We start from the raw sequence: 18,911 nt of genomic DNA on the forward strand, positions 1-18,911 counted from the left end.
GTCACACATTCATTTAAACATCTTCTGACCATTTTTATTCAATAAACACTGCACTGTTCATCTGTTTAATGTGAAAAATTAAATAAATATAATATGAGGCAAAATCTGAGCCAGTTGCTTGCTTGTTATACTGTCTGTAATGGAGCAATGCAGAAATGTTGATTCCATTCAAGTAACAATGATGATATATTGTATGTGTGATTTTTCTGACCCACATGATTCTGTCAAATAACCAGTACATCAATAAATGAATAGACAAGAAAGTGAAAACTGTGTCATATCTAAATATGTGCTGCTGTCACAAACATACATACAAAGTCCAGCTAAGCAGACAGTAAATGTGAGGACAGAGTGTGTGACTTCCGCTGACTTTTGTTTAGTTTGGGTTTCTCCTTTTGTTATTTTGAGTGATTTATCACCTTCTGTGGGCAATATTTCATAAATTAGGGACATACCAGCCAATAGTATAAATTTTATAGGTCACAGATTTGACTTTCTGATTTATATTAATTTATCATCTCCAACTTGTTCATTCAAGTGTTTCTACCAGCTCACCACGACATTTTTAATTATGGTTTTTCACATTTCAAAAATCATCAATGAACACAAGAATACTTAGGCAGAACATTTTATTGAATCAATTGGCACTTCAGCTCAGTAAGTCCATACAGCAAACAGTAGAAATAGCAGTACACCTAATTTCCTCACCAGTTATAAGAATAAACATCCTTCTGTAAGTGTGTAACATATTCCGACAGTTCAAATACCCAGTAACCAGGTCACAGAACAATGATGGTTAAAATGTGAGGAACTTTCAGCAGCAAGGCTTAGCCAGCAGGTTAGAACAAACATCTGTTTGCAAAGGATGTTTCAAATGCATTCAAGGATTTGAAACCCTGCTGTACATGAAAAAATTCTAAAACATCAACACACATAAAGGAATAATAAGCACCTTTACATTAAAAGTACCAACTGAACACTTTCTCAGTTGCAGCCAAAACACATGGAAACTGAATGTTGTTAGTTTGTAGGTAAGTGTTCCTGAATCTCACACTGACACGTTGGAACTTTTTAAAATCGAATTTCAAACAAAACATTTGATCAGTGCAACTACCATCTGCTGGCTACTATGGTGACTTTTAGATGCAATACTGTATAGAAATATTGTGTTAAACACATCTTAAATCTGCAATGAACTGAAGACCCCTCTCTGCTCTGATTATTTCTTCTGAGTGTAGGTTTTTCCTGGCTGGCTCGCCATAACTAATTTGGCCAGCTAGGTTTATTAGGCTATCTCACTGACATGCACTGACTACAAATCTTGATTTAGAGGAAATGATGTGACCAGAGAGAGATTTTCAGTTCATTGCGGACTTTTTGTCTTTGAACAAACTGAGATGTATCAAAATCAAGTGATCAATACATGACGTTTGATACAGTTATTTAGAGCCAACCAGTGCCGCATTGAACCCATTTTTGTACACAGTTTCACGTTTTCATGGAAATTATTAGTTAATATATATGTGATTTTTTCCAGATCTGGTTGCCAATAGAAGACCAACAACCTATCCTGACAACATGCTAAGCCTCAGTCACTGTCTCATATCAGTTTGACATTGTTATATCTTTCCCTGGATTTCTGCTTGGGGTCAGTTTTGGATTATTTCAAGGACACACTGGGTGTTCTCACCATCCTATTATTGAACTCCCCTTTTCCTGTTATTCAAGCACATAGGGGTTAATATGTATCCCTTTTTCCTAATGGTAGTGAGGTGTGAGTCCATTGCAAGTTCCATAGCCATATCAGGGTGTGGTACTGTTCATAGCAAGTCAGCATGTCCTTCTGTATCAGCATATTCTCTTCTATGTATAAAACAAGCATACCCTGCAATGAACAGGTCTATGTCTTAATAACAACAACTAAGTGACAGTGTCAGTATTCTTGAACAATTGTGAATAGTGCACAAGAATAAAGCTGTTTTCAGTGACTACGAGCAATAAATATACCAGTTTTACATAGAGTAAAGCACTTTCACAATAGAAACAAAAACAAAACTGACAGGATAGAAATGGTTATAGTATCATTGTCAGTTGTTTGTATGTGAGGACGCACATGGAAAATTGTTATTTTAGTTGCTGTTAATGTTGTGAATACAGGACAAGACTCTTCCTCTTACACTGAACACAGAGTCACTGAGGAACCAGACCAGAATCCAAACCCAGGAAAAAGAGATTCAGTGAATGCGGTGTTGAAGGTGTGGAGGAGGATCAATGTGTCAGAGGAGATTATGTAGAAGGACAGAGTGCCAGCAGGACAGTCCACATACACTGCTACTCTACCATAGTCAGAGGAGGAGAGAGGGGGGACTGTTTTTCTGTTATTGTGCAGGACACAGAAATACTCTTCATCATCAGAGCACTTCAGACTCCAGGACTGGTAATTCAATCCAAACAAGCAGTCAGAATTGCTTCCTTTCCTTCTGATTCCTCTGTATGTCACTGTTATATAAACCTCTCCTCTCCACTCGACCTCCCAGTAACAGCGACCAGTCAGACCATTTTTACACAGTAGCTGCCAGAAGTAGTCAAACCTCTCTGGATGATCAGGATATGGCTGATACTCGCTCACCACTGTCACCTTCTTGTTGTTGTCAGACAGTTTGAGACGTCCGTTCACTGTGTTTGTGTCGACTGTGAGTTCACAGAAATCTGATGAAGAGAAATAGACACAACAAAGCAGCAGGTTATCAGCCAATACAATTTTTTTTTAAATTATGTTTTTTTAAAAACATTTCATTAAGTTATAGATTAAATGAAGACTACTGAAAAACTGTATTGTGTAACTCATTTATTGTATATCTTTGGAATGTTATGTTTGCTGCCTAATCTGTTGCCTGCGGGATTTTAATGTATAAATTCCACAATTATGAACATTTTAAAACATTTACTTGATTGTGTGCTGTTTTGGTTCCATATATCAACCCTAAATCCACACTTACACTTCTTCAGACCAGGTTTCAGTCTCTGTTCTCCACCATGGTCGATCCTGGAAGTGGAAACAAAGTCAGTTCAGCACATTCTCTTGTATTATAAAAATAGAAATATTTAACAAGCTTCACTGTTAGTGATTTAATATCCAACATGAATCCTGTCTGCTATATGCAACATTAAGCAGTGTTCCATAGTTCATCAATGTAATAGAAACATTGTGCGACTTTTCATACAAAAGCGTTTTCAGTTTCCTGTCTGGATTGTGTTTTATTGCAGACACCAGCTTCACTCCTGAGTCTCCCGGATGATTGTAGCTCAGGTCCAGCTCTTTCAGATGGGATGGGTTGGAGTTTAGAGATGAGGCCAGAGCATCACAGCCTTGCTCTGTGATCAGACAGCCTGAAAGTCTGGAATTAATTAATTTAAAGTCAAACAATATCAATTTTAATAGATAACTTGAGTTGATAATTGTTTTGATTTTGTTCATTAAAAACATTTTGATTAAGCAGCTTCAGAAATTAAAAAATGTTTTGGGTACAAGAACTGAACAACAAATGCATATGTGCTTGATTTCAGACGTCGTACATACATATATTTAAAAAATGAATGTTAAAGCCACGCACTTAAAGCACGAATATCCTCCAGATGTCAAGTTTCTTCAACACCACTAACACAACTCTAAAAAAACAGCTGAATCCCAACCTGAGAATTTCTAGTTTACATTATGAACTTTTCAGTCCAGAAGACAGCAGTTTCACTCCTAAATCCTGCAGGTCGTTATCACTCAGGTCCAGCTCTCTCAGACGAGAGGACTGGGCGCTGAGAACTGAAGACAGAGCTTCACAGCTTCTCTGTGAAAGGTTACAGCCACTCAGTCTGAAAAAGAATCAGAAATCAAATGCAAAAGCAAAATGTTTTAGTCGTCATCTTTTTAAACATATTTGGTAATACAGGCTCTGCCAATGATTAATCTACCTACAGAGCTTTGTTGGAGGCTTTGACCACTGGCAGCAGCCTCAGAAGAGCCTCCTCTGAAGCAGAGTATTTCTTCAGGTCAAACACGTCCAGATCTTTCTCTGATGACAGTAAGATGAAGACCAGAGCTGACCACTGAGCAGGAGACAGTTTATCTGTGGAGAGACTTCCTGATCTCAGGTACTGTTGGATCTCCTCCACTAGAGAACAATCGTTCAGTTCATTCAGACAGTGGAACAGATTGATGCTTCTCTCTGGAGACAGATTATCACTGATCTTCTTCTTGATGTACTGGACTGTTTCCTGATTGGTCTCTGAGCTACTTCCTGTCTGTGTCAGCAGACCTCTTAGGAGATTCTGATTGGTCTCCAATGAAAGACCAAGGAGGAAGCGGAGGAACAAGTCCAAGTGTCCATTTGGACTCTGTAAGGCCTTGTCCACAGCATTCTGGTGGAGATCTGTAGGTTTAGGTTTATTTCTAAATAATTTAGACCACCGTGTTGCTTCTGCCAGCAGATTGACTCCAGAGTTGATGAATGTCAGATGGACATGAAGAGCAGCCAGAAACTCCTGAACACTCAGATGGACGAAGCAGAACACCTTGTCCTGGTACAGTCCACTCTCCTCTTTAAAGATCTGTGTGAACACTCCTGAGTACACTGAGGCTGCTCTGATATTGATGCCACACTCTGTCAGGTCTGATTCATAGAAGATCAGGTTTCCTTTCTGCAGCTGCTCAAAAGCCAGTTTCCCCAGAGACTCAATCATCTTCCTGCTCTCTGGAGTCCAGTGTGAATCTCTCTCAGCTCCTCCATCATACTTGACGTTCTTCAATTTGTACAGAACCACCAGGAAGTGGATGTACATCTGAGTCAGAGTCTTGGGCAGCTCTCCTCCCTCTCTGGTTTTAAACATGTTCTTCAGAACTGTAGCAGTGATCCAGCAGAAGACTGGGATGTGGCACATGATGTGGAGGCTTCGTGATTTCTTGATGTGGGAGATGATTCTGCTGGCCTGCTCCTCATCTCTGAATCTCTTCCTGAAGTACTCCTCCTTCTGTGGGTCAGTGAACCCTCTGACCTCTGTCACCATGTCAACACACCCAGGAGGGATCTGATTGGCTGCTGCAGGTCGTGTAGTTATCCAGAGGCGAGCAGAGGGAAGCAGTTTCCCCCTGATGAGGTTTGTCAGCAGCACACCCACAGAGGTGGACTCTCTAACATCAGTCAGGATCTCAGTGTTGTGGAAGTCCAGAGGAAGTCGACACTCATCCAGACCATCAAAGATGAACACAACCTGGAACTCTTCGAAGCTGCAGATTTCTTTGGTTTCAGTGAAGAAGTGATGAACAAGTTCCACCAAGCTGAACTTTTTCTCTCTCAGCACATTCAGCTCTCTGAAAGTGAATGGAAATGTGAACTGTATGTCCTGGTTGTCTTTGTCTTCAGCCCAGTCCAGAGTGAACTTCTGTGTTAAGACTGTTTTCCCGATGCCAGCCACTCCCTGTGTCATCACTGTTCTGATTGTTTCATCTCTTCCCAGTGAAGCTTTAAAGATGTCTTTACAATTGATGCTTGTTTCCTGTGTTGCTGGTTTCCATGTTGTTGTTTCACTCTGTCTGATTTCATGTTCCATGTTGACCTCTCCTGTTTCTTCCATCAAGATATCGATCTCAGTGTAGAACTCATTTAGCGATATCGAATGTCCTGCTTTTGTGATTTTCTCAAAGAGCTGTTGAAACTTCTTCTTCAGGTTGATTTTGAGTTTAACCTGACACTCAGCAAGAATCTCTGAATGAGCAAAAATTAGATGACAGGAAGGAGAGGATACCACAGTAAATGTGAGTCATCAAAACATTTCCATATCTGCAAATTTAGATGAAAATTCTTGCAGAATAAGACAGTGTACCTTGTTGCAAGACACAATCTGTATCTCAAGGCTGCTTGAGTCTTGAGTCTACACCCTACTAGTACACACTGGCCATTTCATTCAGATTTACAAAATCGCTTTTCTGCTAGAGCTTTCTTCTGTTTGGTCGCAGTTCTCTTTCAAGAATGGTCCTCTTCAAGGTCTTTGAAATCGCCCATTTTCTGACCCTTGACCTTAGAGACCCTAATTTGCCTTGGGTGACCCTAACAGGATCTATTACTTCCTCCATCATTTACAGCTGCTGAGGTCATTAGAGAGGTCATTCTTATAATATTATAAATTGTTAAGATGCATGATTGCAAAATACACAATTTATTACTCTGAATGATGTGTGTCTGAAGGCTCTATGACGCTGTTTAATAATTTCTCACCTAGATCATTCTGATTCATTTTCCCCAAAACCATTCTGGTCACTTTCATGGTGTTTGTACCGTAGGCCTGGTGCATCTGATCCACTGTGTCCATCCTGTCTGCATTCTCCAATCGACTCTTTTTGAGTGTTGGGAAGCCTTCCAGGACTCCCTCCTGCTGCAGGAGCCACTTGAATTTTTTAAAGTCATCCTCTCCCAAATCCCCCAAAGTATCCAAGATGTCCTTTGTAGGTGTTGCCATCTGCTCTCCCTTTCAAGATACAGAAGATAGACTGTTTTGAGATACTAACTTCCCTCTGGTTCTGTCACTTGTTTATCATACTTTTGAAGAATATGTACCTCAGTTGATGGTTTTAAGTCACTGAACTGCACAATATCTGACTCAGTCTTCTACCGTGGGGCCTATTCTCTGTGCTGTTACCTTGCTAGTTCTTGGCTGTCTATGTACAATCTGGCCAGTCATGGACCAGGCAGACATACTTTTTGAGGATAAATGGAGTGATTTGTCTTGTCTCCTGTGCATCAGTTGTTGTTGGAAAAGGGCCACTAGCAGAGAATACAGAGAAGAAGCCCTGGTTGTGGCTTGTGGGGAAGTGTCCTCTAAGCCCTAAGACTGATGAATTCTTTATCTGTGTGAGCTGAGGACTTCTGCAACATCACTGATCTCAGCCTGCTTCCCAACCAGCCAGTTTCCTGCCTGATAGCATTCAACCTTCCAATGTCTAGTCTCTTCCTCAGCCTGCAAGGTGGAGACTCAGCAGTTGATTTCAGGAAGGCCCATGCTACCCACCAGCCCGTGGAGCGAGTCAGGAGCACAAGTGTCTGGGTTAGCACATTGCTGATGACCTCAGCTTGTCATGCAACTGTACATCCCTAACCAAGAAGGCACAACAGAGTCTCTACTGCCTTTTTCGCTGGACCAGTCCCTTCAAAACTACATTTAGAGCTGAATGGGAAATGGACATTTACTATTTGTTGTGATTAGTGATTTAGTATTAGTAATTAGTAGGTGATTATGAAATATTTCATTTTAAGTGTATCATATTTTCAGATACTTACCCAAGTTGAGAAAACAGGTCTAAAACAGGTCTCACACCTTACTACATGCACTTAGTATTGATAAATAGTGGATTATCCTGGTAGAATAAACTGAATCCAAAATGTTGAAATTTTACATTATCACGGTAACTGTCATATTAAAGACTCACATGCCTCTAAGATGTGAAAAGCTGTGTCCATATATAGTTATTAAACCATAGCAGAGTGTAACTTCCTCATTCGGAGTGTAGATGACCACCCTGTTTGTTGTTTTACGTGATGATTGTCACGAGAACAGAAACCACAGAAACCACCTGTCATCTGATTCTTGAGACATGAACTCCGTAAACTTTACAAACAGTGTGAATTCGATCCTGATTAAATAAAGGATATTATTAATGGGAAAGCATGTCTGTGTCAGTGCTGGTAAGATGATATTTTGAACACCCCCAGAATATTTTTACCTGCAACAAATACATATGTACAGTGCAAACAAAATGATGGTGATGATCAAACATGTCCACATCTGTCTGGTAGGATTCTCACCTGCTGAACTCACCTCAGGTCAACTTACAGACACTTTCCAGCTTCATGTGTGGAGGAAACACTGGGAGAGAAGAAGCTGCTCGTTTCTTCCTGGTCAGTCCTGGTGTCTGTGTGCAACTGATCTGAGGACACCGTCACATCCTCAGAACTTCAGAGACCGAGTCTAAAGACACATCAGAGTGACGTCAGAACCAGTCAGTCTTTTAGAAATCCCACATTAGATGATGTAGTTCTACGGTCTGTCCACCAGATAGTGCTAACTAACCATCTAATGAGCCAAAGATCAGCTCAGTTCAGAAACAGGTGATGGAGGAGCAGCAGATTACTGTTTTCAAATCCAATTAAGAGTTATGTTTTAACTGAATGTTCCCTTTCAAACTTAACACACTGAACGAAAATGAAATTACCTTAGTGAAATGTAAATATGTACACATTCCTTTTAATGCAAATAATTAATTTAGTTAAATGACAAAATGATGATGAACAAGTTCATACGCCATTAACTTTATAAAACACAGGACACTGGAAAAAAAGTACAGATTTAAACAGATAATTTATCTGTTTTTTGAGCATATTGATCTTATGGATTTGTCTGAAATTACATATTTTAGACTGAGCGATGTTTAAGTGAGCTAGTTCAAGGGCTCTGGTATTTTGCATTCTGTGAAATATTGCCAAAAATGTGTAAGAATCATGTAGCTTACATTGACATGCATTTTCAGTGTCTATGTACATTAATCCCAAAGGGTAGACTTCTGATTCTCCCTGCCTTCACCAAAATGAAAGTGTTAATCTTAACCAAAGTGCTTTTGATGTCCAACCCTAACCACATACAGGATGCAAATGCTGGATGTCAGCGTCTCAACCTTGGACTTTGTACATCCATTCCACCCCAATTCATAAACTTCTGTGATCCTGTAGCCAGTGAAATTTCAAACCTTGCAATATATAGTTAAATGGGTTTTCAAAGACCTAAACTTGAACTGTTTTTCCACCTCAGCACTATTACGATTTTACATGCACAAAGTTAGTGTGAATAGGTAAATAAAGAACTATATGAGTTTTGTGCATTTCCTTCTGGTAAAATCGCTTCACTTTCCATGGAAAGTGAAACAAAAACGCATGTCACAAAAAAAGCTGCAGAGTTCATCATCATGTAGACAAGATATGTGATAATCTTATGCATTCAAAATAAAATGGTGTAGTTCACAGATATAAGAAGCATCTGTATACGTGACTTTCACAACAACATAAGGATGCCCAGTGAAAAGTTATTTGTGTTGAAACCATATTGTCTGGGGTTAAAATTAATCTTTGTCATGTCTTTGTACCAACTGTCAATAACACTTCTTTTAAGGAGCAATGAATGCACCATGGGACCCCTGTTGCAACAGATATCCCTTGCCATACACAGTAATGTGGATTTCAGAGTTTGAGATGTGCTCCTGAATGAAGTCCCCCTGAGTGTGTCAAACTCCAGCACAGAGAGACAGCAGAGGAGGAAAGCATAGACACATTCATGGAGATAAACAAAACCGAAACATGGCCCAACAGCTCAGCACAGTTTTATATTAAATCAGTGTGGCGGAGAGTCTTCCAAGATTTCAACTCCAACATACTCTACAACTACATTTACAGTAGCTGTAGAAACTGTGTGCTGTATAATGAGACATATTATTTATCTATGACTCACAAGCTGACAGCAAATTCTGCAGTGTAACATGCATGAACTCAGCAGTCACAACACTCTCACTACTCTCTTCAGTGGTTAATGTCTCCACAACTTCAACGACATCACTAACAATTAATTGATCCATGGAAATGACTTGCAATCTGGCCTTTGAAAAGCCCTGTAATGAAGGATCTCTGAAACATTTCTGATCTCTGATTTACTTTGGTGCCAGTTGTCTTCTTGCTCACAATTAATGGAGAGAACGTTTCATTCACAGGGCTCGGCTTAGATTGCTTTCACAGGAAGGGAAACACTGCCGAATAAATTCTGGCGAGCCAGCCAGGTCTACTAGTACTGTTCTTAGCAGGGCAGTTAGTCCCTTTGTGTTAACAAGTCCTCCTCTGCTTGTTACACACTCACACCCTGCAGTGAACAGTTCATTATATTTCTTGGTTTGCAAAAGTAGGTTTCTCATCCATGAAATGTGTTTAGCACAACAATTGGTTGACATTCTAGATACAGTGTCAGTGTTCTTAAACAATAGTAAACAGTGCATAATAATTGAACCATGTTCAGTTACCACAAACAGTCTCCCCACTTTAATAATGAATCATGCTATTTTACAACAGGAATAAAACTTAAGTGAACAGCTATAAATGATTATATCATCATTGTAAGTTGTGTGTTAGTATACAGGTTAAACAGTTATTTCAGCTGCTCTTTATATTGTGAGTATTTCTGTACATAGCATGAGACTTTTCCTCCTACAGTGAACACAGTGACACTGAGGAGTCAATTGTCTTGATGAAACCAAACCCAAACCCAGGATAAAGAGGTTCAGTGAATGTGGTGTTGAAGGTGTGGAGGTGGATCAGTGAGTCAGAGGAGACTCTGTAGAAGGACAGAGTGCCAGCAGGACAGTCCACATACACTGCTACTCTACCAGAGGAGGAGGAGTGAGGGAGGAGTGTTCTTCTGTTATTGTACCAGACAGAATAACCATCCCTATCAGAGCACTTCAGACTCCAGGACTGATCATTTCCTCCAAACAAACAGTCTTTACTGAATCCTTTCCTTCTGATTCCTCTGTAAGTCACTGCGACATCAACCTCTCCTCTCCACTCGACCTCCCAGTAACATCGACCAGTCAGACCAGTTCTACACAGCAGCTGAGGCCAGGGGCTAAATCTCTCTGGATGATCAGGATATGGCTGCTTTTCTTTCACGTGTGTCACCTTCTTGTTGTTGTCAGACAGTTTGAGTTTCCTGTTCACTGTGTTTGTGTCAACTGTGAGTTCACAGAAATCTGATGGAGAGAAAAAGACACAACGAAGCAGCAGGTTATCAGCCAATACAACTGTTTCTCTTTTTAATTTTTATGAAGTTATAGATCATTATTTCTAACAGCATCTTATAATTTTGTTGCCATTGACTAACAGCTTCAAAGTCAATTTGATGATGCAATCAATAGGTGGAATGTAATTTCTGTTACTTGTTCCAGTACTATGTAACTGCAGTACGAGGGTGGGACCACAGCGGGAAACACATTTACTCCAAGATTCAGTATTTCTAAAATAACATTGTTATGACGTGATAAGTTTTGTTTGTAGTTAGCTTCTACATTACAGCTGACAAATTGTAACAGACATGGGATGTCTTTGCAACAACAGTGGTGTCGCACCCAGAAACTGTGATGGGTGCTTAATCACACAAAATGCCAATAACTTAAGGACTATATCGTCTATTGTGTACATAATGTTTTCAGGATGGCCCATTTGTTGACTCTTAATGGACTTGATTGTGTGCTGTTCTGTTCTCATAAATCTAACTGGATCTAAACACTCACCGGTGCTGGAGATGATGTTATTCCAACAGCGATTTTCATTCACAACATCATGATGCAAAGTAATGTAATGATCTGAGTACTGCCATTCAGTATTCCTATTGGCATCCAATGTAAGGCTGTCACTATCCAGAGATCAGAAGGGCAGCTTTACTCTGTCACATATCATGTCCCTTACATGAGCACACCGTGTGAGAGTGTTAGCAGTTAGCTGGTGTCAATATTTTTCACAGTCTATAAATTAGTTTGGAAACTGTGTTGACTTTGTCACATTTTGTGTGGCCTCGGCTTACAGTTACTGTTCCATGCTCTCTTCTTACCGTGGTTTTAGTAACAGTTCTGTTTGACAAGTACAACAACATACAACAATCTAGCATTTCTTAAAACTCTGCCCGTTGGACAGAGGTTGTCATCTACCTCCGCCATCTTGTGCAATTATCTTATTACCTTTCTCTTATCTAAATCATTTTAGTATTTTAAAGTCTACTTGTTTTAATGTCCCTTGTACTTATTATATGTCTGTCTACCTTCCACTGTCACAAGTGAATTTCCCGGATGTGGGATGAATAAAAGTCTGAAGTCTAAAATAAGTCTGTAAAGTTGACCAAACTTACTCTGCAATTATCTGGTTTATCAGATAAGTGAAGTGCGGACTGGATTCTCAGAAACAGATGCATAGAGTGACAGCTGACTCCTAAAGGGTCCAACATGGGTTAATTACACATCTATAGGTCCATGTTATATATTTCTTGTGTATGAAATGGCTGAATAAATTGCACTGCATTATTGTTAACTATGATAATCACATCATGGGTCCCCTCTTGCCTGGGTCCAGGCACCATCTTACTCTCTCCTTCTGTCCTTGAGGGAGATGGGGGCATATTGGGTCTCATGAATTAAATAACTAGCATGGTGCGCAGCAAAAACGACCACATACTGTAGGTATTGAGGAAGTGGATCAGATGAGTGACTGTAGAATGACTGATTTTCTTTCTCGCAGCAGCGAGATCAAAAAGTAAAATCACTAGCCTAATATAAAACCCAAAACTGGATGCCTCCCTCCAACCTCAAAAGCTCATTCTAGTGTCACTGCTTACATTTCCTCAGTCCAGGTGTAAGTCTCAGTTCTCCACCATGGTCCACCCTGGAAGAAGAAAAATAGCCAGCACAGCATGTTCTCTTGTATTATCAAAACAGGAACATTTAGCAAGTTTCTTAGTGTAACAGGGAAAGTGTATGTAAGCTCTTGTACCATAACGTGTCCAGTCTCCAGTCTGGATCCTCCAGTCCAGCAGAAAGTAGCTTCACTCCTGAGTCTCCAGGATGATTGTATTTCAAGTCCAGTTCTTTCAGATGGGAGGGATTAGAGCTCAGAGCTGAGGCCAAAGCAGAACAGCCTTTCTCTGTAACCAGACAGCCTGACAGACTGAAATTAGTCATCAAAAAACATTCAAATGTAAATAATACAACCAGATGATTTGAGTTATGCAGTGTTTTTCATTTGTGATTTTGAAAGTTATCCATCAACTGGCTCCAGAAATTCAAAAATATTTAGTGGACAAAGACTGAAGAACAAATGAAATGAAAGAAAGTACAATCCACGAGCAAACTTTTCCTTATTTCCAACAAAAATGTGTTGTTGCAAATCCCTCCCCCCCAACCACACACACACACACACACATTCAACATAGAGCAATTGTTAGGAATAGATATCTATGTAACTTTCTCATAAATCCTGACCTGAGAGTTTCCAGTTCACAGTGTGGACTCTTCAGTCCCGATGACAGCAGCTTCACTCCTGAATCCTGCAGGTCGTTGTTACTCAGGTCCAGCTCTCTCAAACTAGAGAACTGGGAGCTGAGAACTGAGGACAGAGCTTCACAGCTTCTCTTTGACAGGTTACAGTCACTCAGCCTGAAAAAGACAAAAAAAACGTACATTTTATTTTTTGTCAAATTAATGACTTGCATTTTAGATATAGTATAATTATCTAGTCCCATTCCACCTACTGAGCTTTTTTGGAGGCTTTGACCACTGGCAGCAGCCTCAGAAGAGCCTCCTCTGATGCAGAGTATTTCTTCAGGTCAAATACATCCAGATCTTTCTCTGATGACAGTAAGATGAAGACCAGAGCTGACCACTGAGCAGAAGACAGTTTATCTGTGGAGAGACTTCCTGATCTCAGGTACTGTTGGATCTCCTCCACTAGAGAACAATCATTCAGTTCATTCAGACAGTGGAACAGATTGATGCTTCTCTCTGGAGACTGATTCTCACTGATCTTCTTCTTGATGTACTGGACTGTTTCCTGATTGGTCTCTGAGCTACTTTCTGCCTGTGTCAGCAGACCTCGTAGGAGATTCTGATTGGTCTCCAGTGAAAGACCCAAGAAGAAACGGAGGAACAAGTCCAGGTGTCCATTTGGACTCTGTAAGGCCTTCTTCACAGCACTCTGGTGGAGATGAGTAGGTTGAGGTTTATTTCTAAATAATTTAGACCACCGTGTTGCTTCTGACAGCAGATTGACTCCAGAGTTGATGAACGTCAGATGGACATGAAGAGCAGCCAGAAATTCCTGAACAGTGAGATGGATGAAGCAGAACACCTTGTCCTGGTACAGTTCACTCTCCTCTTTAAAGATCTCTGTGAATACTCCTGAGTACACTGAGGCTGCTCTGATATCGATGCCACACTCTGTCAGGTCTGATTCATAGAAGATCAGGTTTCCTTTCTGCAGCTGCTCAAAAGCCAGTTTCCCCAGAGACTCAATCATCTTCCTGCTCTCCAGAGTCCAATGTGGATCTCTCTCAGCTCCTCCATGATACTTAACATTCTTTACTTTGAATTGAACCACCAGGAAGTGGATGTACATCTGAGTCAGGGTCTTGGGCAGATCTCCTCCATCTCTGGTTTTAAACATGTTCTTCAAAACTGTAGCAGTGATCCAGCAGAAGACTGGGATGTGGCACATGATGTGGAGGCTTCGTGATGTCTTGATGTGGGAGATGATTCTGCTGGCCTGCTCCTCATCTCTGAATCTCTTCCTGAAGTACTCCTCCTTCTGTGGGTCAGTGAACCCTCTGACCTCTGTCACCATGTCAACACACTCAGGAGGGATCTGATTGGCTGCTGCAGGTCGTGTGGTTATCCAGAGGCGAGCAGAGGGAAGCAGTTTCCCCCTGATGAGGTTTGTCAGCAGCACATCCACTGAGGTGGACTCTGTAACATCAGTCAGGATCTCAGTGTTGTGGAAGTCCAGAGGAAGTCGACACTCATCCAGACCGTCAAAGATGAACACAACCTGGAACTCTTCAAACCTGCAGATTCCTGCTTCTTTGGTTTCAGTGAAGAAGTGATGAACAAGTTCCACCAAGCTGAACTTTTTCTCTTTCAGCACATTCAGCTCTCTGAAAGTGAATGGAAATATGAACTGTATGTCCTGGTTGTCTTTGTCTTCAGCCCAGTCCAAAGTGAACTTCTGTGTTAAGACTGTTTTCCCAATGCCAGCCACTCCCTTTGTCATCACTGTTCTGATTGGTTCATCTCCTCCAGATGAGGCTTTGAAAATATGTTCACATCTGATTATTGTTTCCAGTGTTGGTTGTTTCCAGGTTGCTGTTTCAATCTGTCTGACCTCATGTTCCATGTTGACCTCCCCTGTTTCTTCCATCATGATATAGATCTCAGTGTAGATCTCATGGAGAGGTTTTGAACTTCCCGATTTTGTGATTTTCTCAAACACACATTGAAACTTCTTCTTCAGGTTGGTTTTGAGTTTACGCTGGCACTCAGTGAGAATCTCTGAATGAATCAAAATTAGATGACACAACTGAGAGGATGCCACAGTAAATGTGAGTCATCAGAAACATTTCCAGATCCTTAAGCACATCATCATCTTAAATGAATTTAATTTGCCTTGAACCCCTCATCTGGTAATATTTTGCCTTGGGTGACTCTACCAAAGTGGAATGTTTTATATCAGGAGGGTAAAATCAATTTATGTATTTCTATTATATGTTATCATTTTCATGTAAAGTACATGTAAATAGTCTGTCATGAGATGTAAAAATACATAATATACATCTTTCTTTTTTATATAATGTAATGACATACCTATAGGCTCTGAGATGGTGTTTGATAATTTCTCCATGAGAATATTCTGATTTATCTCCCTCAAAACCATTCTGGTCACTTTGATGGTGTTTATACAGTAGGTCTGCACCATCTGATCCACTGTGTCCATCCTGTCTGCATTCTCCAGTCGGCTCTTTCTGATTGCTGGGAAGCCTTCCAGGACTCCCTCCTGCAGCAAGAGCCACTTGAATTTTTTAAAGTCATCCTCTCCCAAATCCTCCAAAGTTCCCAAGAGGACCTGTTCAGGTGTCGCCATCTACCCTCACTGCCAATATATGAAAGAAGGTATGCTTTTAGATGCATTTTGTAATTTTCTAAATCTCACAGGCTACAAACACAGCTGACCCCATCATGAGGGAGGGCAACTTGATGGACAGTTTGTCTCACTTTGATTTCCTCAACAAATATTCAGCTGTTAAGTCTCCTCCCCCTTCAGAGGAGTGGCCACTGTCATGAACCATAGTGTTGATGAAAATATTCTGCTGAGAGTGATTATGAGTAAAGCTGCTGGTTCTGATGACATCCCTGTCTGTGTACTAAAAACATACATGACCAAATCAGCTGGCTGATGTTACATTCACATTTTATTATTTGACTGTATCCACCTGCTTCATGACAGCCACAATTGTTGCTGTGCCAAAGAATAAGTTTGGTGGGGCTTGGTTTTGGCTCAGAGTCTGTTTTAAACTAGGAAAAACAGTTTTCCTTTCAATCAGTAGACTTCAATCACTTTTATTGACGTTTTCATACATTTTGCTTTATTGATATTCATATTTTGTTTAAATTTATTGTCTTTGCACAAACAACAATACACCCTTGCTGCCTTTACATTCTGTAAATCTGTAATCGCTGTAATTACTGTAATTGATTACTGTAAAACTGTAACCAAAAGTATTCAACTGCTTAGATGTTTTCCCCTTTTATTGTTTCTATAAATGGAATCATGGTCAATATAGAAAAAAATATACGAAATAGAATATATATATACCCAAAAAAACCTTCTACATTTCTACAAAGTAATGTAAATTAATGAAAAATAAATATTATGTAAAATAAGTGCTTGCATAAGTATTCGATCTTTTGAAGTCATATTCAGTAGCTGCATCTCTGCTCCACAATCACAGCACTGAGTCTGTATAAGCAATAACTTTGTGACTAACACACCCACAGCAGCAACATGGTGTTTTCGCTCTACTCACCTGAGCAAAGAGGACCTGTCCTTTTCCCACAGAAGCTACATACACCAGTCCACCTTCTGAAAGTTTGTCTTTTTCATTCTCCACTCGTTCAAATAAACGAATCAGCATCTCGTCTGGATCAACTCTCCAACAATCAGCCAGACGCCCCACATGTTCAAATCAACAGCCAGAACCAACGCCAGACCACTCCCAGCTCCCTGAAGCACTACCGAGCTGTTCTAAGAATGATCACTCTCATCTGTTTCTGTTCACAAACTCCTTGACTGAACTCAGCCCCTTCTGTCTGTTTCACATATTTTTAACTTAATATTTCTTGTTGGAGAGTCAAATAATAACTACACAAGTTTTAAAGTGACTTTAAGGCAACATTTCAGTCGGGACATTGCTGATTTCTCAAAAGGACTTTACAGCAAAACAGGAAACAGAATGGAGAAGTTCAGTAAGAAAAAAAATAAATAACAAAGAGGAACAAAAGAAAACCTGGCACGTTCTCCTGAACCAGGATGATTGTATCTAAATCAGGTGCTGAACCATGAATGCAGTTTTCTGATCATAACGACGGCAGACACAGAATATTTAGACCTTTAGACTAATGTCATTATTGATGATAATAATAATAATAATAAGAAGAAGAAGAATGGTAACGTTATCTGTGTAACTTTCAGGTCAGTGTAAACTGCAGGTTCATGTCTGTCAGTCTAATTAAGAATTTCTATCAGAACATGAATTCAGGCAGATCCACATATTTTGTCCTGATTCTGTGTCAAAATCCAGTTGTAGGTGTCAGTTCAGGAAGATTCACCACAAGAACAAATTACAGCAGAAGTTGTGTTACATCAGTTGAACTCAAACAAAGTGACAGTTATAGACACTGTTAGCTGCAGGGACAGGAGGACTTTAAAGCATCTCGTGGTTTGAAGTTTAGTTTCTGTTGCTACTTTCAAATCTCTGCTTTATTTTACTGTTTCATCATGTTTCCGAAGTCGTGTTCAGTTCCCGCTGGTGGAAAACATTTCCTGCTTTTCATGTCCTGCTTCATAATAAAAGCATTTAAATAACTAAATAATGGATAATGTGAATTGGTAACAGGAAAATAAATGTGTGACTGATTTAGAGGAACTTTGCTAGCAGCTCTTCTTCAATATGAGGAAGAAGACAAAACAGCTGAGCAGGAAAAAAGACAAAGACAGGAAGCGGAATGTAAAACAACACAACAAAGGATATAATCTACAAAATAACATTTACATTGTTTTTGTGGAGAGGAGAAAATACGTTTAAGGACAGACAAAACATTTCAACAAACTGAATTACCTCATGTATTTTATTATTCCCACTCAACAGTGCAGGATGGTACGGTGCCCCCTAAGGGTCATGACCAGAATGTTTTTAAGACTACCTTTGAGTTACCTCATAATTTGGTTTTATTCATCAGAAGTATTGCAAGAGAATGCAAAGAAAAGAAATTGTCTCCATGACCCTCAGGGGCCTCCATATGATGTCACACAGCAACAGGACAGTGTAATAAAAATAACTCATTTAGCTTCGATAATGAACATTTTTAATTCCAAGATATTTGCCAGTTATAGCAGTTTTACCTTCAACTGTTCTCTTGTATTTTCCTCACATCTTTATTAAGTGAAACATGTTTAACTGTAACAATCATCTCCTGCTTCATGACAAACTGCAGAACATTTTCCTTCATTGTTTGAATGTGTTGGATATAAAATATCAGGCCAAACACAATCGTTAGGTGGGCTGTTATTAATAGTCTTTGATTAATGATCAACAAGAGGAAACTGTGTGTCTGCAGCCGACTGTAAAACTGTCAGACTGCTTTAATTAACTTTAATAACCAGATGTAAACTCATGTGACATCATAGAAATGCTTCTCAACCCCCCTCATCCACCATTCTCCTCCTCTCTGAGACCTCAGACTCAGACCAGAAGCAGACAAACTGAACTGTTTCAGGATGAGCAGGCTGCTGAATGATACAGCCTCTGGTCTGATGTGGATTCAGGTCTGATGTGGATTCAGGTCTGATGTGGATTCAGGTCTGATGTGGATTATGGATGTGGAAATGATGTTGCTGGGGTTTTTCCTGGCTGGGATCACTGGGCTCTTCCAGGTGAGAACTGGTTCAATCTGTGACCAACATAAATTAAATATATGAAATATTGATGGATTATAAATGATGTAATGTCTATAACACTTT

The 18,911-nt window shown here is 40.0% G+C and overlaps 2 protein-coding genes across 6 annotated transcripts; both read right to left on the reverse strand.

Annotated features, from left to right (window-relative positions):
• Window positions 1-400: 400 nt before the first annotated feature.
• On the reverse strand, window positions 401-7,978 carry LOC119012749 (NACHT, LRR and PYD domains-containing protein 3-like). The gene is given in 7 exon segments (XM_037086858.1): window positions 401-2,709; window positions 3,000-3,046; window positions 3,225-3,398; window positions 3,694-3,867; window positions 3,971-5,756; window positions 6,267-6,516; window positions 7,864-7,978. Coding segments are annotated over 6 exon segments (2,958 nt in total). The 5' UTR covers window positions 6,508-6,516; window positions 7,864-7,978; the 3' UTR covers window positions 401-2,173.
• On the reverse strand, window positions 2,672-17,092 carry LOC119012746 (protein NLRC3-like). 5 transcript variants are annotated; one of them, XM_037086846.1, is made up of 7 exons: window positions 16,699-17,092; window positions 15,479-15,668; window positions 13,375-15,166; window positions 13,106-13,279; window positions 12,618-12,791; window positions 12,463-12,509; window positions 8,484-10,828 (listed from the first exon to the last, which is right to left on the reverse strand). In XM_037086846.1, the coding sequence occupies exons 1-7, from the start codon at window positions 16,804-16,806 to the stop codon at window positions 10,287-10,289; spliced, it is 3,027 nt and encodes a 1,008-aa protein (XP_036942741.1). In that variant the 5' UTR covers window positions 16,807-17,092; the 3' UTR covers window positions 8,484-10,286. The 5 variants fall into 5 exon arrangements, 3 of the variants coding, with proteins under 3 accessions (XP_036942741.1, XP_036942743.1, XP_036942744.1); XM_037086848.1 differs by having other exon boundaries at window positions 15,479-15,764; XR_005072584.1 differs by lacking the exon at window positions 8,484-10,828 and adding an exon at window positions 2,672-2,709 and having other exon boundaries at window positions 12,463-12,791.
• Between the last annotated feature and the right edge of the window lie 1,819 nt (window positions 17,093-18,911).

The sequence above is a fragment of the Acanthopagrus latus genome, chromosome 22, assembly GCF_904848185.1.
Source record: "Acanthopagrus latus isolate v.2019 chromosome 22, fAcaLat1.1, whole genome shotgun sequence".
Taxonomy (NCBI): domain Eukaryota; kingdom Metazoa; phylum Chordata; class Actinopteri; order Spariformes; family Sparidae; genus Acanthopagrus; species Acanthopagrus latus.

Coding starts and splice junctions, on each gene's coding strand:
- LOC119012746 (XM_037086846.1), bottom strand. CDS start 16,806: ATGCTGATTCGTTTATTTGAACGAGTGGAGAATGAAAAAGACAAACTT. Junction 15,167..15,478: donor CACCATCTCAGAGCCTATAG/GTATGTCATTAC, acceptor TGATTCATTCAG/AGATTCTCACTGAGTGCCAG. Junction 12,510..12,617: donor TGGAGACTGGACACGTTATG/GTACAAGAGCTT, acceptor TTCTTCTTCCAG/GGTGGACCATGGTGGAGAAC.